Source organism: Trachemys scripta, chromosome 7 (genome assembly GCF_013100865.1).
Source record: "Trachemys scripta elegans isolate TJP31775 chromosome 7, CAS_Tse_1.0, whole genome shotgun sequence".
In the NCBI taxonomy this organism is placed as follows: domain Eukaryota; kingdom Metazoa; phylum Chordata; order Testudines; family Emydidae; genus Trachemys; species Trachemys scripta.
In genome coordinates this window covers 32,259,631-32,282,714 of record NC_048304.1, presented here as the reverse complement: position 1 = coordinate 32,282,714, position 23,084 = coordinate 32,259,631, and the positions used below count along the sequence as shown (strand labels likewise).

General features: G+C 47.8%; 1 protein-coding gene across 1 annotated transcript; it reads left to right on the top strand.

Moving 5' to 3' along the window:
- Positions 1 to 102: 102 nt before the first annotated feature.
- On the top strand, positions 103 to 22,760 carry SCYL1 (SCY1 like pseudokinase 1). The gene is made up of 18 exons (XM_034776959.1): positions 103 to 294; positions 1,976 to 2,116; positions 3,225 to 3,347; positions 4,522 to 4,742; positions 5,593 to 5,683; positions 6,999 to 7,154; positions 7,937 to 8,095; positions 9,112 to 9,219; positions 9,980 to 10,093; positions 14,969 to 15,124; positions 15,649 to 15,837; positions 16,070 to 16,145; positions 16,248 to 16,430; positions 19,661 to 19,800; positions 20,378 to 20,479; positions 21,531 to 21,833; positions 22,202 to 22,268; positions 22,351 to 22,760. Exons 1-18 carry the CDS (start codon positions 178 to 180, stop codon positions 22,473 to 22,475), a joined length of 2,571 nt encoding a protein of 856 aa, XP_034632850.1. The 5' UTR covers positions 103 to 177; the 3' UTR covers positions 22,476 to 22,760.
- Positions 22,761 to 23,084: the final 324 nt, after the last annotated feature.

The following is a 23,084-nucleotide window of genomic DNA, read 5'->3' as shown; positions in this document are numbered from 1 at the left end:
TGCCCCAGGCCTTCCCCTCCCCCATCATTGCTCCCCTGCTCAGCCCCCAGCCCCTCCCAGCCTCCTTCCCCGCTCCCCCCACCGCAGCGCAGCGCTCTCTGCTGCCCCCTGGCGGCCCGTCTGCTCCGCGCAGCCCGGAGGAGCCGGATCCCGGTCCCGGAGCGGCCCGGCCGGACGATGTGGTTCTTCTCCCGGGACCCGGTCCGGGATTTCCCCTATGAGTTCGGCGCGGAGGCGGGCGCGGAGCGGGGGGAGCCCGCGGGGCCCTGGCAGCTGCACCGGGGCAAGAGGAAGGTGAATCCCCCCCTTGGGCCCGGCCTGTCTTCCGCCCGCCTGACGTGGCGGGGCCTCCCCGGTCTGGAGCCGCCGCCACCGGCCCCGCCAGCCCGGGACACAGGGGGAGGTTTTCAGGCCTCCTCCTCCTCCCCAGCCCGGGGTACGGGGGGAGGTTTCCAGGCTCCCCAGACAGGGCTACGGGGGGGGAGGTAGGTTTCCAGGCTTCCCCCTCTCTAGCCCGGGGTACGGGGGTGGGGTTTTCCAAGGTCCCCAACCCGGGGGAGGGGGAGAGGTTTCCAGGCTCCACACCCAGGGGTACGCGGGGGGGAGGTAGGTTTCCAGGTCTCTCCCTCCCCAACCCGGGGTACGGGGCGAGGTCTCCCCCCCCCCCAGTCTGGCGTTCAAGAGTGGGTTTCTATGCCCTCATCCCTAGGCCGGGGTGTAGAGGGTATCCAGGCTCCCCTTCCCCAGCCTGAGCTAGAGGTGAGGGATAAAGGGGGTGGGGTTCAAGCCCTGCTCTTGGTGTAAAGGGGGAGTTTCAGAGAGCTCTTGGACTGAGGCAGGGTTTCCAGAACCCCTGAGAACAGGTGTTTAATGATCCCCAGAGTTCTGCTTCTCCCCTGGTTTATGGGACGGTGTGGTCCAAGCCCCCACTCAGATACTGTTCTCAAGTATAGAAGGGGTTCCAGGGGGACCCCACTAGGATGGAAGGATGTTTCAGGGGGTCCTCTAGGCTATTCCTCCCCCAGTAACAAGGATTTTCAGGGTCCCTCCAAGCTCTCCCCACTCCTGAGCATCCCCAAAAATAAAAGGTCCAGGCACCCCCAATTGAGGGCTTATCTAGTTCCTTCTTAGTCTCAAGGGTCTCCCCCATACACACACACACACCCCACTTTCTAAAGCAGCTGGGGGACATCCAAGGTCTGGATCTAGTACTAATTGTAGTCCCCTAGGGTCAGGGGACAAATAGCAACATGAAAATGGGAGGGTTTAGCCTGCTTCCAGAGTGGCTGCTGTGTTCCACCCCAGAGGCAGACAGTTACCCTCATTATAGGGTCCATATAATAAAAATAGTAATAATTATTTAATACCTAGCTCTGGTATGGAGCTTTTCAGCAGTAGATCACAAAACCCCCTTTCAAAGCAAGTTGGTATCATCCCCATTTTATATGTGCGGAAACTGAGGCACAGAGCGGGGATGGGACTTGCCAAATGTCACCTAGCAGGCCAGTAGTTGAGCCTGGAATAGAAACCAAGTCTTGTGAGTGCAATGCTCTGTCCACTAACAGACCTCCCCCAAACAGACCATCCCTGACTCCCCTCCCCCCACATGGGAGGAAAGATGAGCCAGCAATTTGAATGCCAGCATGGGACACAGGAGACCTGGGTTCAATTCCATAGACTCCCCATGTGACCTGTGGGCCATACTGGGTCAGACCAAAGGTCCATCTAGCCCAGTAGCCTGTCTTCTGACAGTGGCCAATGCCAGGTGCTTCAGAGGGAATGAACAGAACAGGACAATCATCAAGTGATCCATCCATCCCCTGTCACCCATTCCCAGCTTCTGGCAAAGTCGCATCCTTTTTCTGTCCCTCAGTTTCACCATCTGTACAATGGGGATAATAGCACTGCTCAGATACTATGGGACGATAGACACCCTTAAATAAATAGCACATAACACTTTTTTGTTTTTCTTCAGACCACAGGGGATCTGGTATCTGTTTTCGTCTATGAAGTTAAACCTAATTCGGATGAACAGACACAGGTCGCCAAGGCAGCTTTCAAACGCTTTAAAACCCTCCGACACCCCAATATTCTGTCCTACATTGATGGATTGGAGGTACTGGTTATGATTTTTATGTGTGGCGGTACCTAGCGTCTGTTATATTTATGATTTCATATTGTGGCCATGTCTACAGGCTTTGATGATTATGATTTTAGTTTGCGGTGGTTTTTGAGGCCCTGAACAGGGCTGGATTTGAATCACATCTGGCACGGAGTAAAGGGTGATCTCTGCCCCAGAGTGTGTTTCCTAGGCTGAAAAACACCAATGCTTAGGGTGCTGGCTTGATACTGGATGGAATTATGTTATTTATCCACTGCCTTTATGAAACTGCAGCCAATCCTGAATTTGGATAAAGCGGTATGACCCGACATGTCCAGCTTGCAGTGGGACAGCACAGTGTATTACACTTTTGTCTTCCTATAGTGGATGCATTTATTTATTATCTGTTTACTTGTATTACGGTAGGGCCCAGCAACCCTGAACAAGATTGGCGATCCTCTTTAGGGCACCGCATGGATCCTGACAGAGATCTGGGCCTTTTGCTATGCCAGGGGCTGCATGCTGGACCCCCTAATGGGGATGGGTTAGTCACTGTTGTCTGTGGCAGTGGTGTCTGTGCAGTGGCAGGCACGAAGGGTCCCTTGATCTCATTTGTGGGGGGATCTGTGTGGAGCCTGGCACAATGGGGGTCCCTGATCTTGCTGGGATGTGTGTGTCTGTACAGTCCCCTATCTTGGTTGGGAGATTCTGCGCAGTGACTGACACTAAGGGGTCCTTGCTCTCAATTAGTGAGGGAAGGGAGAGCATTGTGCAGTGCCTGGCACAACAGGGGCCCCAATCTCAGTTGGAGGAGGGTTGTACAGTGCCTGGCATAACAGGGGCCCCAATCTCCACTGGAGGGGGGTTGTACAGTGCCTCTCTGATCTCAGTTGTGGGGGTCTTTGTGACGTCCTATCCGACAGGACCCCTGATCTCAGTTGTGGGGGTGGTCTGTGCAACGCCAGGTCCAACAGGACCTTTCAATCTTGGTTGGGGCTTCACAATGCTACTGTAATAGTACTATTAACGTGCCCAGCACAAAGGGGCTCCAATCTCAGTTGGAGCCTCTGGGTGCTTCTGTAACAAAAAGAAACATGGTGTTTTTTTTGTGTGGGGGGGATAGACGGAGAAATGTTTGCACGTGGTGACAGAGCCTGTGACATCTCTGAGTACTTACCTGAAGTCGAAAGCAGACTCTGGAGGGTTAAACGAACAGGAGATATCGTGGGGCCTCCATCAGATTGTGGTAAGATACAGTGATCTCAAGCAGATGGGTTGTGCCTATGTAGAAAATCCTAAAACACCAACTCCTTTGCCCACAGCCCCCAGTCTTGGTTGCCCCTCAGTTTTAATTAAGCTTGCCAGAATTAGATTTTTATTGTTTTTAATTTTGACAGATAATATTGATCTTTATTTTTAACCTGTTTTTCAGTTTTTATTGATTTTAAATTTTCACAGTTGCAGGAAATTATGGGAGTGCGGTTAGACAATAGAGGTCTCAGGCTAATTATTTAATGGCAGTAGATGTTGAGTTTCAAAAAGTTAAGGCTTTATAGCCGTTAAAACAAACTGTCAACTTCACGTATCAGAATATAAAAAGTAAATATCCTTTAATCAAACTCTACTATGTGCTTAAACAGCATTTTTCTTACTTTGCCTAGCTGTACATTTCTGTTATTGAAGGAGATATTTTTTCCTTGGTTTGTGTGTTCAGTGAAATCGAGATTTACCAATAAAAATCTAATCTTTCCAAGCCTAGTTTTAGTGGAGCAATGTGCTGCCATAGTAATAACGATCATTTATTTTGCTGCACCCTGGTGAGTTTTCGAGTTCTTCCCAGACAGAACACACCGCTTCTGCTTCTTCTTTAACCAGGTATAGCTATTGAGGGCTGCAGTCCTGCCAATGATCCCTTGATCTGTCCAGGGGTAGAACTGTCCAGGTTAGACCCAACTGAGGTTAGAAAGAGACTTCTGCCATTCCCAACTATGTTATCATATTGTCTGATCCAGGATGCTGGGGTAAACCAACTATGAGTCAAGTGAATAGCATTATCCCCATTTTATAGATGGGGAAACTGAGGTGTGGAAAAGGAAGGTGACTTCTCCAAGGGCACACAGGGAATCAGTTGCAGAGCTGGCAATAGAACCCAGGAGTCCTGACTCCCAGCCGCCCCGCTTTTCTCTCACAGCTAGACCCCACTGATGACCTACAGCTAAGAATGGAACCCAGGAACCTTGGCTCCCAGACTTCCCTGCTCTAACCCACCAGACCCCATTCCTGTCCTAGAACTGGGAATGGAACGCAGGAGTTCTGACTCCCAATCCCACCCCTCAACTAGACCATTCTGTCTCTAAGATTCTTCTCACGAGGGTCCCAGCTGACTGCTCCTCTCACTTGTCCTTCCCTTGCCTTTCCAGAAAGCTCTCAGCTTCCTGGTGAATGACTGCAACCTCATCCACAATAATGTGTGCATGTCTGCTGTTTTTGTGGACCGCGCTGGTGAGTGGAAGCTGGGTGGCCTGGATTACATGTACTCGACCCAGGGTGACAACACCCCGCCTCGGAAAGGGATCCCTGAGCTGGAAAGATACGACCCACCAGAGAAAACAGATAACAGCAAAACCCCTGGGGAGAAATGGTGAGTGGGAGATGGGGAGGAGCCCGTTACTCTCCTCCCATCCTTTTATCTAGTTAGACTGTAAGCTCTTTCGGGGCAGAGACTCTCTCTCACTGTGTGACTGTGCAGTGCCCAGCATGATGGGCCCCCTAATCTCAGCTGAGTGAGGTCTGCAGCGCACCCGGCACAACAGAGGCCTCCCAATCTCTGTCAGGGCCTCTCTAGACACTACTGTAATACAAATAGATTTGTAGATGTTAAGACCAGAAGGAACCATTATGTCTGACCTCTTGTTTGACACAGGCCAGAGAATTTTTCCCTGTGATTCCTGCATTGAGCCCAATAACTAACACAGCCCAGGGTATAGAAGGGAGAGGCTATGAGCTCTGCTTATTGTGCCGTACTCTGTGATCTTTCTCCAGTCACCCTCCATGACCTAATCTTTCTTTCTCCGCAATGTCCTGCTGTGTGCATGTGCAAGAGCCTTTTCCTCTGCAGCCCCTTTCCCTCAGGAATCCTCCTTCCTGCATCTCTCTCTGCTCTTCTCTCAGTTCACCCAGCACCTGCTTCTTCTCTGTGTGTGCAAGACGCTTGTCTGCAAACAGAATTGTTGTATCCCCCTCTAGGGGCCGTTCTGCTTATCTAATCACTGCCACCTCTCGACAGTGTGTGTGCACGCGCATGCAAGAGCCCCCGTCTCATTTCAAGCTCCCCTATTGTTTATTTCCCTGCATAGCCCTTCTGCCTAACCCTAAAGTGTCTGGGGGTGTAGTTTGTATGGATCATGCTATGCAAAATACAGCTGGGTTGCATTTTCCTTCCCCATGGGGAAACCATTGGGAAAGTTACATCTGTTCTTCTGCTGTGCCAGGTCTGCGGACATGTGGCGTCTTGGCTGCCTCATCTGGGAGGTTTTCAATGGCACCCTGCCCCGCCCGTCCTCCTTGCGATCCCTCAGCAAGGTAATGTGGTCAGTTCTCTTCCCACCCGCTCTGTTGATAGGGCCTGGCAAAGTAATTAATCAGCAGATCTGCCTGGCTCCAATCCCTCTACTTGTAATATTACACCGGTGGGTGGGTTGTTGGCAACAGGAATCAAACCCGGAATCAGGAGCCTCTGTGACGTGTGCTAAAAGAACCAGGCTGTAGCAGACCCATCAACCTCTGTCAGTGGCCCAGCCATGGCTAGAGGGGGACAGAGCACCACATGGAGTGGATCAGGGTTACACACAGAAGGGACCCAGCAGGGAATGTTGATTGCTGGTGGGTCTCACAATATGCTGTGGGGAGAGAATGTGTCTTTCAGGCCCCATTGACTTCAGTAATAATAGACCCTAGCTCTTATGTAGCACTTTTCATCAATAGATCATAGAGGCTTTACAGAGGAGGTTAGACTCATTATTCCCATTTTACAGATGGGGAAACTGAGGCACAGAGGGGGCAAGATGTTACCCAGCAGGCCAATGGTAGAGCCAGGAATAGAACTGAAGTTTCCTTTGTCCCAGTTCGCTAGGCCACACGCCCCAGAGCTAACCATCAGCTTCACCCTGTTAATGAGAGGGTGAGTCGATGCAATTTTCTATAGGGATGCATTGGTGGGGAACTGATAGCATATTACCCTGCGTCTGTCCATCCTGTGGCTAAATAGTGGCCCTTCTGTTTTGTTTATTGGCCAAACTTATAGGAGCATGACAAGGATTGCAGATCACTCTCTGCTTTACGCAGCCTATGTGCAGGTACTGTTCTTTACGGAGCAGTGCAATTTCAAACGGGTTGGTAAAGAGTTTTGTGATTGTGCTGTAGAATAACAGTGGAGTGCAATAGATAGGGCACAGGACTGGGAGCTGAGAACTCTAGGGGGAGTGGGGTCTAGGGGTTAGAGCAGGAGGGGCTGGGAGTCAGGGCTCCTGAGTTCTACTCCCAGTTCTGGGAGGGAAGGGGTGGGAAGTCTAGTGATTAGTGTGGGGGAGGGGAAGCAGCCAGGACTCCTGGATTCTATCCCCAGCTTTGGGAGGCATGGGGACAGGAGTCAGGATTCCTGGGTTCTCTTCCCAGCTCTGCCTTGGAGTTGCTGTGTCATCTTGGGCAGCTCAGCCTGTTTTCCTGTGCCCCAGTTTCCTCATTCCTAAAACAGGGATAATGAGATCCATTGGCCATTGTCAGCTGCTTTGCCATCCAAGCTGAAAAGATCCCAAACTAATTAGTATACATAGCAAATGCTTAACACACATGAGGGACACCTCTTCCTGACTGTAGAATCTGTGTATCCTCTCTCCAGATCCCCAAGTCGCTGGTCCCCCACTACTGTGAACTGGTGGGGGCCAACCCCAAAATCCGCCCCAACCCTGCCAAGTTCCTCCAGAACTGCCGGGGCCCCAATGGCTTCATGAAGAACAGCTTTGTAGAGACCAACCTTTTCCTGGAAGAGATCCAGGTGAGAACGATGCCTGTAGCCTTGTCACCTCCGGTCAGGAGGAGTGGAAAGTATTAGAACTCCTCTAAGTAGGCCAGAGGTGCCCAAGAGAGTGTCCAATCAATTGCTGGGGCTTGAGGACCCCCTGCATTGGTTTATTGGCCCATTGAACTTGCCTTGGGCAGTACTGGCATTTGTCTTGGGTCCGTTATATGTTCTCTTGATGGGGAAAAGTGGCTTCTGGAGCACAGTTCATTTTGGGGGGAGGTTGAGAGGGAACTGGCTGTAGTGGGGAATGGGATATGAAGCCCTTCCTCTCCAGAGGGCACCAGCTCTGCGGGGGAGACTAGCTGGATCAGGGAGGTGGGGAATGGGATGTCAGGCCTTTCCTCTCTAGGGAGTACTGGCGTCAATCCTGCCGCAGGGTATGGGGACTGACTGGGTTAGGGGGCAGGGAAAGGGGTAAGGTGTCTTTTCATTCCACAAGGCATTAGTTCTGATGTGGCCCCAAGTTGTGGGAGGACTGGTGGGTTCAGGGTTATATAGGATAAAGACCACTTCAGCTTTAAGTCACTGGTTCAACTCCAGCCCATGTTAGCAGAGCTGGAAATTCATGCCCCTGTATGGTAGAACAAGAACTTGCTGTATTTCCATCCATTATCTAGTGGGAGAGGAGACTGCGGCAATCCAAGCCATCATTGTCATTGATTCTCTTGTTGGCAGCCCCAAAGGGCAAAATGGAACCACAAGGAGCAGGCTAGTCTGCCCAGTGACCCCATTTCCTTTTCCCCCTGTCCTGGCAGATTAAGGAACCAGCAGAACGGCAGAAGTTCTTCCAGGAGCTGAGCAACAACCTAGACACCTTCCCCGAAGATTTCTGCCGGCACAAGATCCTCCCACAGCTGCTGACGGCCTTTGAGTTTGGTAACGCTGGTGCTGTCATCCTGACCCCACTCTTCAAGGTGAGCTGCTGTTCTAATGGTGGCATTCCTCTGTTTACATCTTGTGACGGGATGGGGCTACAGGCCTGTTTCCTGTCTCTGGGCATTCTGAGGATTGTAGTTCCCAGAGTGAGCAAGGACTGCTGGCAAGTGGACTTTGCTTGTGGGGAGGGGAGAACAGTTGCTGCTGGAGATCTCCTGTGACTGAGCAGGACCTATGGAAGGGACAGGGAGGAGACAGGCAAACACAAAGTAACACTATAGGGACAGTTCAAAGTGAGAACAGATTGTTGCTCTGTTCGCTAGAGCCCTAGAAGGCTCGATCTCCGCCTGTGACTCAGTGAAGTTGGTGTGCTTGGGGGAGAGAGGCATTTTAGGGCTAAACTGCCCTATTAAGGGGTCGCGCGCTTCGCAGCTTCTGTAGGCTGCACATGTTGCATACATCAGAGGTCCTTGCATCTCTCCATTTCCTGCACAAGTGGCCTGTGAACCACGCTCTCGTTCAGGGACTCCCTGCAACGCCCACCTCTCATGGCGGGCTGGATGTGCTACATTCACTCCACCTATATCAGAGTCCTTGATTCTCCCGCCATGCCAGGGCTCTGTGTGTTCTCTCATTCCCACCCCCCCTTCCCCCACTTTACCCCACCCCATGCCAGGAAAAGGGAAACTGAGGCCAGAGAGGTGTGTCATCACTACACATTCCTCATCAAGTGACACATGACCTTGCAGTGTGTGTGTGTGTGTGTATGTATATATATATATATATATATATATATATATATATATAAAAAAAAAAATATGGGGACTCCATTCCCGAGATGTATGGACCATGTTGGAGATGGTGCCAAGAGCTGACGTCAGTACTCCAGGAACACCTACAGATTAATTTCTTTGTGTGGCCCAGCTAGGAGTATCTTTTCTCTGGAAGGCTTATGGGCCCACGTCACCACTTTCCATCTCCACACTAAAGCTTTGCATGCCCCTCATCTCCTCCAGGATGAAAGCCTCCTCTTTAACTTCCAGTGTTTTTGCAGGTGGGGAAGTTCCTGAACACTGAAGAGTATCAGCAGAAGATCATTCCTGTCATCGTCAAAATGTTCTCCTCCACCGACCGAGCCATGAGGATACGGCTGCTGCAGCAGGTCAGTGATCAGCCTCGTTTTGCATCTGTGCACTTGGGCGGATCCAGGGCTCAGACGGGTAGGCAGGAGCAATGTTCTTCTGTTCTCGTTAGAACAGGGAGGGAACTGGGAGTCTGAACTTTTGGGTTCTGTTCCTGGCTCTGGGAGGGGAATGGTGCCTGTCTAGTGGTTAGAACAAGGAGAATGGGAGTTGGGACTCCTGGGTTCTAGTCTCAGCTCTGGGAGGGGAATGGTTTTGTGGCTAGATCAAAGAATTAGCAGACCGGATTTTTGGGTTCTACTTTGGGAGAGAGTACCCCTTAGTTGTTAGGACAAGGGGACTGAGAATTAGAGCGCCTGGGTTCTGTACCCAGCTCTGGGAAGAAGCGTGCTGCAGGGGTGACTCAGAGCCAGGATTTCTGGATCTGTTCCTGGCTGTGGAAAGGTGTGATGTCAAGGGCTTAGAATAGGTGATTGGGAATCAGGATATCTGGGTTCTCCTCTTGGCTTTCCCCAGATCATAGAATCATAGAATATCAGGGTTGGAAAGGGACCTCAGGAGGTCATCTAGTCCAACCCCCTGCTCAAAGCAGGACCAATTCCCAACTAAATCATCCCAGCCAGGGCTTTGTCAAGCCTGACCTTAAAAACCTCTAAGGAACAGATGGTGTTGAGCCATGCTAATTTTGACTGTGCATAGATCTGCCTCAGCACTAGACCAAACGTTAAGTCCTGACTGGTGACACATGCCTCTGTGTGTGTGTGTGTGTGTGTGTTGCAGATGGAAAACTTCATCCAATACCTCAACGAACCCACCGTCAACACCCAGATCTTTCCCCACGTTGTGCACGGCTTCCTGGACACCAACCCAGCCATTCGTGAGCAGACAGTGAAGGTAGAACAACAGAAGGGCTAATGTGATCTTTGGATGTATAAATGGGGGATCTCGAGTAGGGAGGTTCCGTTACCTCAGTATCTGGCACTGGTGCAACCACTGCTGGAATACTGTGTCCAGTTCTGATGTCCACACTTCCAAGAAGGATGTGGATTAAAGTAGAGAGGGTTCAGAGAAGAGCCAGGAGAATGATTAAAGGGTTGGAAAACCTGCCTGAGAGTGAGAGACTCCAGGAGCTCAATTCATTTATCTTATCAAAGAGAAGTTTAATAGGGGACTTGGTCACAGTCTGTAAGTACATACATGGGCCACAAATCTTTTTTAATGGGCTCTTCGGTCTAGCAGAGAAAGGTCTAACAAGACCTAGTGGTTGGAAGTTGAAGCTAGGAAAAGTCAGACTGGAAATAAGGTGCATATTTTTAATAGTGAGGATAAATAACCATTGGAACAACTTGCCAAGGGATGTGGTGGATTCTCCATCACTGATCATTTTTAAATCAAGCTGGAATGTTTTTCTAACGGATCTGCTCTGGTTCAAATAGGAATTAACATAGAGAAGTCTGTGTGTTATACAGGTCACACTAGATGAGGGGTAGGCAACCTATGGCATGCGTGCCAAAGGCGGCACTCAAGTTGATTTTCAGTGGCACTCACACTGCCTGGGTCCTGGCCCCCGGTCCGGGGGGCTCCGCATTTTAATTTAATTTTAAATGAAGCTTCTTAAACATTTTAAAAACCTTATTTACTTTACAAACAATAGTTTAGTTATATATTATAGACTTATAGAAAGAGACCTTCTAAAAATGTTAAAATGTATTATTGGCACGCGAAACCTTAAATTAGAGTGAATAAATGAAGATTCGGCACACCACTTCTGAAAGTATCAGAGGGGTAGCCGTGTTAGTCTGAATCTGTAAAAAGCAACAGAGGGTCCTGTGGCACCTTTGAGACTAACAGAAGTATTGGGAGCATAAGCTTTCGTGGGTAAGAACCTCACTTCTTCAGGTGCAAGTAATGGAAATTTCCAGAGGCAGGTATAAATCAGTATGGAGATAACGAGGTTAGTTCAATCAGGGACCATGATTTTAACAGCTTCCACCCCACCATCAACCTCAGCCTGGACCAATCTACACGGGAGGTCCACTTCCTAGACACCACAGTACAAATAAGCGATGGCCACGTTAACACCACCCTATACCGAAAACCCACCGACCGCTATGCCTACCTTCATGCCTCCAGCTTCCACCCTGGACACATCACACAATCCATCGTCTACAGCCAAGCGCTGAGGTACAACCGCATCTGCTCCAACCCCTCAGACAGAGACCAACACCTACAAGATCTTCACCAAGCATTCTCAAAACTACAATACCCACACAAGGAAATAAAGAAACAAATCAACAGAGCCAGACGTGTATCCAGAAGCCTCCTGCTACAAGACAGGCCCAAAAAAGAAACCAACAGAACTCCACTGGCCATCACCGACAGTCCTCAGCTTAAACCTCTCCAACGCATCATCAGTGATCTACAACCCATCCTGGACAATGAGCCCTCACTTTCACAGACCTTGGGAGGCAGGCCAATCCTCGCCCACAGACAACCCGCCAACCTTAAGCATATTCTCACCAGCAACCATGCACCGCACCATAACAACTCTAACTCAGGAACCAACCCTTGCAACAAATCTCGATGCCAACTCTGCCCACATATCTCCACCAGCAACACCATCACAGGACCTAACCAGATCAGCTACAACATCACCGGCTCATTCACCTGCACGTCCACCAATGTTATATATGCCATCATGTCAGCAATGCCCCTCTGCTATGTACATTGGCCAAACTGGACAGTCACTACGCAAGAAGATAAATGGACACAAGTCAGATGTCAGGAATGGCAATATACAAAAACCTGTAGGAGAACACTCCAACCCCCCTGGCCACACAATAGCAGATGTAAAGGTAGCCATCTTACAGCAAAAAAACTTCAGGACCAGACTCCAAAGAGAAACTGCTGAGCTTCAGTTCATTTGCAAATTTGACACCATCAGATCAGGATTAAACAAAGACTGTGAATGGCTATCCAACTCCAGAAGCAGTTTCTCCTCCCTTGGTGTTCACACCTCAACTGCTAGCAGAGCACCTCACCCTCCCTGATTGAACTAATCTCGTTATCTCCATACTGATTTATATCTGCCTCTGGAAATTTCCATTACTTGCATCTGAAGAAGTGAGGTTCTTACCCACGAAAGCTTATGCTCCCAATACTTCTGTTAGTCTTAAAGGTGCCACAGGACCCTCTGTTGCACTTCTGAAAGGTTGCCGACCCCTGCACTAGATGATCACAGTGATCCCTTCTGACTTTATAATCTAGAAATCAATTTCAGGGTTGCTCTGTTCCTCCTTCTTGAAGGATGCTGGTGGTGTGGAGTTAAGGGGGAAAATGATGCTATCTGGACTATTGATCTTGTCAGATCCTGTTGCTAATTCTTACCTCTGCATGGGGAGGAGGTTTTATGTGATATTGGTTTGCATGATCTGGACAGTCTTTCCCATAAAGAACCTCAAACAAGTCTGTCCTGAGTCCTGTCAGTTTTCAGAGGGTGCACTTTTTACTGTGTACACTGGCTGGATAGATAGGCAATATGGTCTGTGGATAGTGCTTTGGACCAAGGACTCAGGAGACACGGGCAAGGATTTGTCAAAAGTGACTAGTGATTTTAGTTGCCTGATTTGAGATGCCTTTTAGAAAGAGGCCTGATTTGCAGAAAGTACTGAGCACCCACCCTCTGAAAACTAGACCCCTTTCAATGTCTCTAGCTGAGTCCTCTCCCTCCCCCACCCCCTTGGGCCTGGATTCTGTTCCCAGCTTTAACAACGAGGAGTCCTTGTTGCACCTTAGAGACTAACAAATTTATTTGGGGACTAACAAATTAGTCTCTAAGGTGCCACAAGGACTCCTCGTTGTTTTTGCTAATACAGACTAACACGGCTGCTACTCTGAAACCTGTTCCCAGCTTTGCCACTCGTCTCAGGCAAGTCACCCACCTGTCTTTTTCCCCCATCTGAAAAATGCAGATAGTGATCCTCCTTTGTAAACTGCTCTGGGATATATGAATGTTAAGAACTGGATATTACCCCTTTTTGACCCGAGTCGTTAACCAAAATTTGGGGTCCCCCAGGCTGTTTGGTTAGGAGGAGAAATTGATGATAGCATCAGGTTTTCTTTGATGCAATCCTGTTTATTTACAAAGAATGTACAGAGTTCTGTTTCTCTGAACACAGCAGGAATCAAACAGGACATCTCTTTGTTTGATGTTTCTTTGCTCCCAGCTGCTTTCAGCCAGCACTCTGCTCAAAAGCTCTCTCTTGACTTTTTCTCAGGGCCCTTTCCCAGTGCTTCTGTGTCTGGTGCGTCCTGGCTGTTTTCTCCTCTCACCCCTCTACTAAAACAATACCCAGGGAAGCCCCTCTGCCCCCTGAATTCAAATGCCTGAGCGGCCTCACGTGCCAAAACACACGTTTTGTTTGCGGGCCCCCTAATGTTTCAGCTCTGAGTCCATAAAGAAGCTTTAATAGCTTCTTACAACTCCCTTTAATGAAGGGCAGCAGTTACCCCCTTCTCTCCCAGTTTTAATGAGCTTTAACCCAACCCTTGCCACTATCCTAGGGGGATTCATTGACAGACAAAGGGCTATAGAAATGTCTGTCACTGCAGGACATAATGTCAGATCCAAACCCCAAGGGATGTTACTCTGTTGCCTGATTTTGGGACAGTTACTACCATTATTATATGTTTGTACAGTGCCTGAAACAATGGGGCCCAGACTTGTTAAGCTCTGTGGGGGCAGGGCGTGCTATATTATTAGATAATGGATTTTCCGTTCTGTGGGAAATTCTGACATTTCAAAAATGATTTTTATTCCGATTCCTAAATTTTCCACAGAATGGAAGCTCTGAAAAATTTTGATTTGGAACCATTGAAACGTTTTGTTTTGATAATGTCAAATTGTTTCATTTTAATAAGGTAAAAGCATTTAGTTTATGTCAAAACAATATATAAATTATGCTATACATTAAAAATTAATATAATATAAAAGTTAGTGAAATAAAATGAAACCGTGAATCATTTAGCCTCTCATTTTATATCAATAATGTTGAAATAGTTTGGTTTGTCAAAACACTATAAAATATTAAATGCAAGTCAATACAGTACATATAATCTGATATTAAAATTATTATATAAAAGTAGAAACTAAATAAAGTTAAATGAACAGTTGAAACAGTCTAAACAAATCGCTTTGACTTTCTTCCATTGAGAATTTTATCGAAAACCACGTTCCCTCACATTATTTCAGTTTCCACCAGATTCTATTTTTCTATGGAAAACTGTTTTGTCAAAAAGGTTTAGTCCAGCTATAATTATTCTGTTTGTACAGTGCCTGACACAGTGGGGCCCAAATCCTCTAAATTCTATTGCGATATAAGTGTTGCATAATACTAGTGTCCTACAGAGGATAAAAGCCCTACTACAGCTGTACAACAAGGGAGGCTTCAGGAGTTACTCACTGTTATTAGCCATGCTGTCAACACATCCTATGAGCTAGGGAGGCACCATGGCCTAATGGGTTAGCATTAGACTGGGACTCAGGAGACCTGGGTTAAATTCCTGTCTCTCCCACCTGCCTGCTGGGTGACCTCAGGCAAATCACTTTAATAGCCCCGTGACTCAGTTTCCCCATGTATACAATGGGGATAATAGTACCAACCTCCTTTGTAAGGCACTTTGAGAGCTACTGATGACAAGTGCTATGGAAGAGCTAGATGTTATTAGACCTGAACTACCCCATGACCAGCCTCTTTCCTCCCCTCACAGTCGATGCTGCTGCTGGCCCCCAAGCTGAACGAGAACAATCTCAACATGGAGCTGATGAAGCACTTTGCCCGTCTGCAGGCCAAGGACGACCAGGGGCCCATTCGTTGCAACACCACTGTGTGCCTTGGAAAGATCGGTCCTTACCTCAATGCCAGCGTGAGTAGTGAGATCGTTTCCTGCACTCCCGAAGGACCCGATGCCAGGCGGGATGGGGAAAATAGGGACACAGACCCTGGTTTCTTTCCCAGGATGATTTCCCTTTAAAATGCCTATTTCTCACCAAGGCTTCATATGATGCAGAGGAAGATTGTGACCATCTTAAAGTGGGGAATTGTGGATTGTAGATCCCAGCAATGCTCTAGCTTTCAGGAGAAGGGGATAGGAGGGTTTTGTGGTTAAAGTACCAGCCCAGAGCCTGGAAGGCCTGGCTTTGATTCCAGGCTCTGCTACAAAGTCAGTGTAACCCTGGGCAAAACGCTTCATTGTTCTTTGGCTGTAAAACATGGATAATCTTCCTTTCTCCCACCCTGTGTCTGTCTAGTCTATTTACATTGAAAGCTCATCAGGGCAGGGACTGGTGTTTTATGTGTTTGTGCAGGGCTAGCACAATGGGTCTGTGACTGGGGCTCCTGGGTGCTACCATAATACACATAATAAATTGCCCATTCTCTTATTTCCAGACTAGACAAAGAATTTTGATCTCTGCCTTCAGCCGTGCCACAAAAGACCCATTTGCCCCCTCCCGGGCAGCGGGCGTCTTGGGATTCGCTGCCACTCACAACTTCTACTCTATGAATGACTGTGCATTCAAAATCCTGCCGGTTCTCTGTGCGCTGACAGTTGACCCTGAAAAGACAGTCAGGGATCAGGTGAGTTGGATCTGCAGTGAAATTTGCAGAGCCACCAACTCCAAGCCTCCAGCTCTGATGCCCGGCACAACGGGGGCCTCCAACCTTGGACCAGTCCATTCTAGCACCCAGAGTGATGGTGGCATCCAATCTCAGTTGGGGGTCTATGCAGTCACTGGTGCCACAAGGGTTCCCACTGTATTAAGGGGGTATCTCTACAGCATATAATAATAAAGTAACTTCAATTTCTTAGACTTTCAAGGCCATTCGAAGCTTTGTGACTAAGCTAGAAACCGTCTCTGAAGATCCATCTCAGCTCTCTGAACTGGGTGAGCGATCCTAATATTGTGCTGAAGTTTTCAGGCATTTAAACACCAAACAGAACTAATGGACTTTTTTCCCCTTTTCTTTCTGTTCTGCTCCCTTTGCAGAGAAGGATGTTCACGCAGCGTCAACCAGCCCTGGGATGGGAGCAGCTGCCAGCTGGGCAGGCTGGGCCGTGACAGGGGTCTCATCGCTTACGTCGAAGCTAATCCGAACAAACGCCGGGACCACGGTAGAACAAACAGCTGTGGAAACCGCCACTGGAGGTGCACCGGAGCCACCCAGTGTCGGTCAGTCTTTGCACAGCTGTAATTGCAAAGCTTGATTTGGGCTTTATTCACCCTGGGGTGGTTGCATCAGAGAACTGAGTAGCCATGCAGCAAATGGCACTGAAGCCAGCAGCACCATCTCAAGCGATAGAAGGAAATGCTTGTTTGCATGACACACAGTTAGCCTACAGAAGACTAGCCAGAGTGTAATATAATAAGGATGGTTGCCCCTTTGGCTCAAGCAGTTGGTCAGTATTTGGGACTTCGCAGGGTTGTTTCCAGAAAAAGGGAAATCAGTGACAGAAGTCAGGTATATTTTTAGTTAGAGCTGAGCGAATACGTGATTTTTTTGAGGGGGGGTGATGGTGGTGGTTGCTGAAATGAAAAACTTTGTTTCAGCTCAAAAAAACACCTGAAGCAAAATGAAAAACATAAAACACTTTTTGTTTTTGTTTTTTAATCTAAGCTAAATTTGTAAATGAAACTTTTGTAAACAAAAAGTCAAAAGTGTCAAAACAGTTTTGACATCTTTTGGGGAAAAGAAATAATTTTTTGAACTGAAACTGTTTGCAAGCTAAGGGTGAATATGGCATATACTTTTAGTGCCCCTCAAAATGCATTTTTAGCTAATTTACTGTTTGCTGAATTTTGTTTTGCCCAACTTTAATCTTGATGTAACCTTGTTTATTTATAAAGAATGCACACAAAGTCCTGTTTCCCTGAACACAGTAGAACCAAACAACAGCAGGCAGTTTTCTTGATCAGAAATCCTCAAGTCTGCCCCTCTAGCGAGCTTTTCACAGATGTTTGAGGCCAGAAAGGGACCTTGTGATCATCTAGTCTGACCTCTGCTGTAACACAGGCCATAGGATTTCCTTGTGTTAATTCCTATTTGAAACAGAGCAGGTCTCTTAGAAAAACATCCCATCTTGATTTAAAAATTGACTGTGATGGAAAATCCCCTGCAATCCTTGGTAACATGCTCTATTACCCTCGCTGTAATGGTGGATAAAAATGAATGATTTTAATTAAAATAATGAAAGAAATCAAATTTTTTCATTTAAATTAATTAAAAAGTAAACCTACTTAAAATTAAATTTGAAATCTTGATAAACTGTGTTGAGGCCTAAAAATACTAGAGTCAAGCATTTAAATTAAATGAAAAAAATAATATTAAGCAGTATATAGGTGGTGCCAAAGTTTTAAAGAAAATCAAACCACTTAACTGGTGGAAATCACCACCTAAGGACCTGGAGCCAGAGTTTGTTGAAGTACTGAGCAGCTTTTGACAGCAATAGCCTCTCCTGGAGGTGCAGAGCGAATATCTTCTTCTTTTCATTTTATTCAAGAAGTTCAGTTCAATGACTAGTTCATTTGAAGTTAATAAACTGATTGGGAGTTGAAAAAGCAGGAAAGCTTGTATTTCCTTTCCCAGTCGATGAATAATAAATCAATTAGTTTTAAATACAAAATATGTTTTTAATAAACTTTCATTTTCCAGCACATTGCAAGTAGTTTTATTTAGCTAATACAAAAATTAAAAAGCTGTTTTTGCTCATTTCTAATTGAATTCCAAAAATCACAGTTAATCGCCTAATAAATAAGAAATGCATTATTCACCATTTCGAAAATAATAAAAAATAAGAATTAAGACTCTGAATAAATGTATATGAAGCTATATAATTTCTTAAATAAATGTGTAGTGCAGGGGTGGGCAAACTTTTTGGCCCGAGGGCCACATTGGGGTTGCGCAACTGTGTGGAGGGCTGGGTAGGGAAGGCTGTGCCTCCCCAAACAGCCTGGCCCCCGCCCCTTATCTGCCCCCTCCCACTCACCAGCCCCTGACTGCCCCCCTCAGAATCCCCAACCTATGCAACCCCCCCTGCTCCTTGTCCCCTGATCGTCCCCTCCCAGGATCCCACTGCCTTATCCAACCCCCCTGTTCACTGTCCCCTGACTGCCCTCCCGACCCCTATCCACATCCCCACCCCCTGACAGGCCCCCTGGGACTCCCACTCCCAACCCTCCCTGTTCCCCATCCCCTGACCGCCCCACCAGAGCCTCCGCCCCCTCCTCCCTGACTGCCCCCCCCCGGACCTCCGCTCCCTTACCCAACCCCCCCCCCCCCAGCTCCCTTACCAGCAGCAGGAGCTTGCAGCTGCGACACCCAGCCAGAGCCAGCTGCGCTCCCCATGCTGCCCAGTGGGAGCAGCGGGCCAGAGCGCGGCGGCATGGCTGCAGGGGAGGAGGGACAGCGGGGGAAGGGCTGGGGACGGAGCTCAGGGGCCAGGCAGGATGGTCCCGCGGGCTGGATGTGACCCGCAGGCCGTAGTTTGCCCATGTCTGGTGTAGTGCATCCACCTGGTTAGCAAAAAATAGCATCGCATTTAATGTAAAGGCAATATTTAGTTGCAAATCAGTATATTTTAATGATTACAACCAGTGAAAATAACTTTTGGTTAGGCAAATAATTTAAAAGTACAAATGTAAAATAAAATTAACAACTGATGATTTAAATCCAAGTTTCCTGCTTGCTGATTTAACTCAATTCTCTCTGCACCCTATTAAAAATGTGTGCTTTATATCCTGTCTCAATTTTTCTAGTTTCCACTTCCAGCCATTGGATCTTGTTAGGTCTTTGTGTGTTACACTGACAAATTTCTGTTCCCCAGGTGGGGACTTAGACTCAAGGAGCTCGATCTATTTAGCGTAACAGAGAAGGTTCGGAGGTAACCTGATACCAGTCTATCACTCTGTGCCCAAGAAGCTCTGTCCTTCGCTTCCTCTTTCAGATACTCAGTGCTTCCCTAGGCTTCCTGCCGCCAACACACACACAGGCTGCAACTGATCTCCTAGTCCCTGCAGTCTTGGCTTTGATCTGCCACATGCATTGGTCAGTCCCTCCATTCTTTGTAGCTGTCTCTACTACACAAAGTTGCTTAATTGCTCTTTCCGTTGAGTCTGTTTGGTGCACCCATTGGCTGTAACTCTGGCTGTGATTGTTTTTGGATCCAAGATTCAGGTGATGGCAGCAATTAGCATCTTTCAACATAAAAATATGAAATGAACAAGGGATTTGGAAGGGATTCCCTAGGGAAATTGACCAGTATAGCCATAGCAGTCCCTGTGTTGACAAGCCCTAGCTGTAATAGGAGTTAGGAGAAACTTGGGCGCAGTTCCTCTGAAGTGCTCAGTGCTGGCCACTATCAGAGAAAGGACACTTTCTAATACTGTGGGCTTTTGTCTTCAAGGAGCCAGCCACAACCCTTCCCCGGTGACGTTGCCAGCAGCTCCTGTTCCATCCAGCCAGTGGGATCTGGAGGGGGATGTGACTGAGGAAGAAGAGAACTCCACAGATAGATGGGACGATGATGACTGGGGAAGCCTGGAGGTGAGCAACACACTTATGTCTGCAATAGAGTTTGTTTGAGGATGACAGATGGGCTGCCTCAGTGATTGGAGTAAGGACTTGTGACCTCTCTGCTGAGTTTGAGCAGATTTGGGAGCTTATAGTCTGGTGGGGAAATTAGTAGGGGGGGGGGGGCAATTTTTTAGTGTAACTTGTTTATTTACACTGCATGCACAGTCCTGGGATAGAGGTGGTCACAAACAGCATGCAGGGCAATCCTGTTTCAGATTTTTCAGCCCAGATGCCAGTGCCTCATGCCCAGTTCCCCAGAAGCAATTCTGCCCCAAGAACCTGATGTAGTTAAAAAGATTAAGGGTAGGCAGCAAATACCCTTGTGCTGCTTGCAATAGCTCCCCTGAAAAGAATACATGAATGCATCACCAAGTTAACAACAGCTTTGCATGTTTTCCAAGACCGGCTACTGCTCGTATGCCCAAGAGTATGCACCACAGCGCCATCCAGTGACTTATGCCAAATTAGCTGCAGGCTCTATTGCTGCCTGGTTTGAGATTCTGCTTCCTTGTGTGCTGTGCCTCATTTTCTGTGCTTTTGCTTGTAGCAAGAGGCCGAGCAAGCCAAAGGGCAGGTGAGCCCGGATGACTGGAACACCCCGGAGTGGTCAGAACCAGCCTTGGTGTTGAAGAAGCCTGAGGCCAGGATGGTAGGTGACTTTCTGCACGTGCTATCACTCTGATGCCGCACCATATGCTGTCTTAAGTGCAGGTATTCCTTTCTGGTTCATTTGGTCTCCAGGATCTCTGGGAGGGAGCAAGTAACCCTCAAGCTAATACCAACTGGGAAGGTTGTAGGGGCAATAGTGTGGCCTAGTGGATAGGGTATTAAACTGGGACTTAGGAGTCCTTGGTTCTATTCCTGGATCTGCCACAGCCTGCTCGCTGACCTTGGGCAAATCTCTGTGCCTCAGTTTCCTCATCTGGGAAATGGGGATAATGACATCCTTTGTTAAATGCTTTGAAATCTACTGATAAAAAGTGCTGTATAAGAACTAAGGATCATTACATCTAGGAACAAAGAATGTAGATCACTGTAATGGGGCAAGGGAACTGTATCCTAGACTACAGTGACACCAAAAAGAACTTGGACATCATGATAAATAACCAAGCGCTCCAGGGCAATGCTAGAGCGGAAAGGGCACAAACAAACTTGGACGTATAAGCAGGGGAATATCGAGTAGGAGTAAAGGAAGAGGGCATTTCCTCTGTCTATGGTAGTGGTGACACCATTACTGGATACTGTGTCTGGTTCTGGTGTCCACACGTCAAATTGGAAAAGGTCAGCAGAGAGCTATAAGAATGATTCTGGGTCTGGAAAATCCACCTTATAGGGAGAGACTTGAGAAGCTCAGCCTGTTTAGTTTATCCCAGAGAAGGTTAAAAGAGGATTTGATCGTGGTCTTTAAATTAAGTTTGTCAGCCTTTCTCGCCTTAGTCACCATATGGCCCTCAGATGGGAATAACCATTGTTCAAGTGCCTACTAGTATGAAAGACAGTGTGGTCTAACAGCTAGGGTGGCGGGAAGTCTTTTCCCATTCCTGGTCTTTATCTGTTGAGCCTGGGCACTCAAAGTCACCTCTTCTAAATCTTGCAGGTAGGATATGACTAGTCCAGAAGCCCCTTCAGTTCCTGTCTCGTAGCTCATTTGTCCTCTTTCGGTTGTTCTGATCAATCCCCCCCCCCCCAATCATTAACAGACCAGCAGCTCCTCCAAGAAACAGGAATCAGACTGGACCAGCTCTGGTTGGGAGGTTGGATCCACTTGGAGTCACAAGAAGTGGGGTGCTCAGGGACAAAGCTCCGTGGCAGAGGACAGCTGGGAGGAGGATTTTGATTCCCGGACAGCACAGAAACTGACTCCCTCACAGCAAGCTCCCTTAGCCCAGCCAGAAGGGACCAAACTGGCCAGCGAATATGACTGGGACAGCTCATCGAGTATAGAGAAACCAGATCCTTTCTTCTCCATAATCCCTACTCAGAAGTCAACAACAGAGACCCAGGTAAGTTTCTCCATGTCTCATGATCACGGATGGGGTGTGTGTGTGTCAATTCCCAGCTCTACTACTGACTACCTTGGTAACATTGGGTTTTTTTGGGGGGGGGAGGAGGGGGAGGAAGGAGTGGTGTACAAACCCCTCAAAGGCCTGGAAATGGCTAGTGTTATTACTCCCCCCACCCCCACCCACCCCTGTTTAACTGAAGCTCCAGGGGAAGGCAGGCTGGGATACCCACTCAGTTTAGGGCTTAGCTACTTCACTTCTCTTCCTGTGTGGAAAGATAAATGTGCACTGAGTGCTCCCACCAGTATAGTGCATAACTGTGAAGGACTCCCCTGAATTCTAATTCTGTGTCTAACTTCAATTGCCAGAGACGCATGGATGCAATTGGTGACTGGGGTACAGAGGAAAACTGGGAATCTGTGGACTCTGACCAGGGTGAGTTGCTGAAGCAGCAAAGTTGCACATGATTGTTCCATCCAGCCATTCCTACTAGCTGGGAATTCTTGTGTCTTCCTAGGGCTCAGCAGGGCAGAATTAGCACGCAAGAAGCGAGAGGAGCGGAAGAAGGAGATGGAAGCTAAACGGGCGGACAAGAAGGTGGCAAAGGGACCTATGAAACTGGGCGCCAGGAAGCTGGACTGACAGTCAACAGAGCAGTGGAAACTTTAGCTATAGCTTGTACATATGCTCTTAGAATTTTAGTTTATACATACATCAGCAATAAGGACCCTCCTCCTCCCCCCCCAACCAGGTACACTTGCATGCAGAGAGATGCACAAACTTGTGGTTCTACTGTATTTATTCTGTACAGCTTCTCAGTAAAAAGCAGACGGGGGCCTGTGATTGTGTGGCTAGTTACATTTTTCCTGTATGTGCTGCAATCTTTTTTGTATATAAAGGGTGTAGGAATAAATTAATTTTAAATGATCTGTGTTTAAATCAGAGACACTTTACAGACTAGTCTCTTAGAGAGAGACAGTTAGCAACAGCAAGACAGAAAGAGAGACACACATAGTCTACGCTCTTAGCGATAGAGAGAGATATACACACAGTGTTTAGTTCTCTTAGTGACAGCCAGAAAGAGAGACAGAGAGAGAGAGAGTCTAGTCTCTTAGACAGGAACTAAATGTGAGAAAGACACACACACACACACAGTCTACTGTCTTAGCCACAACCAGCCAGAAAGAGACAGAGACAAACACACACAGGCTACGCTCTTAGCGATAGAGCGAGTCTAAGAGTAACAGTGAG

What these genes read in the sequence shown, in the direction of transcription:
- SCYL1 (XM_034776959.1), top strand. Translation starts at nt 178, where the DNA reads ATGTGGTTCTTCTCCCGGGACCCGGTCCGGGATTTCCCCTATGAGTTC. An exon ending in GGGGCCTCCATCAGATTGTG is followed by an intron (nt 3,348 to 4,521) that starts GTAAGATACAGT and finishes TTGCCTTTCCAG; the next exon opens with AAAGCTCTCAGCTTCCTGGT. An exon ending in AGAAGCCTGAGGCCAGGATG is followed by an intron (nt 20,480 to 21,530) that starts GTAGGTGACTTT and finishes AATCATTAACAG; the next exon opens with ACCAGCAGCTCCTCCAAGAA.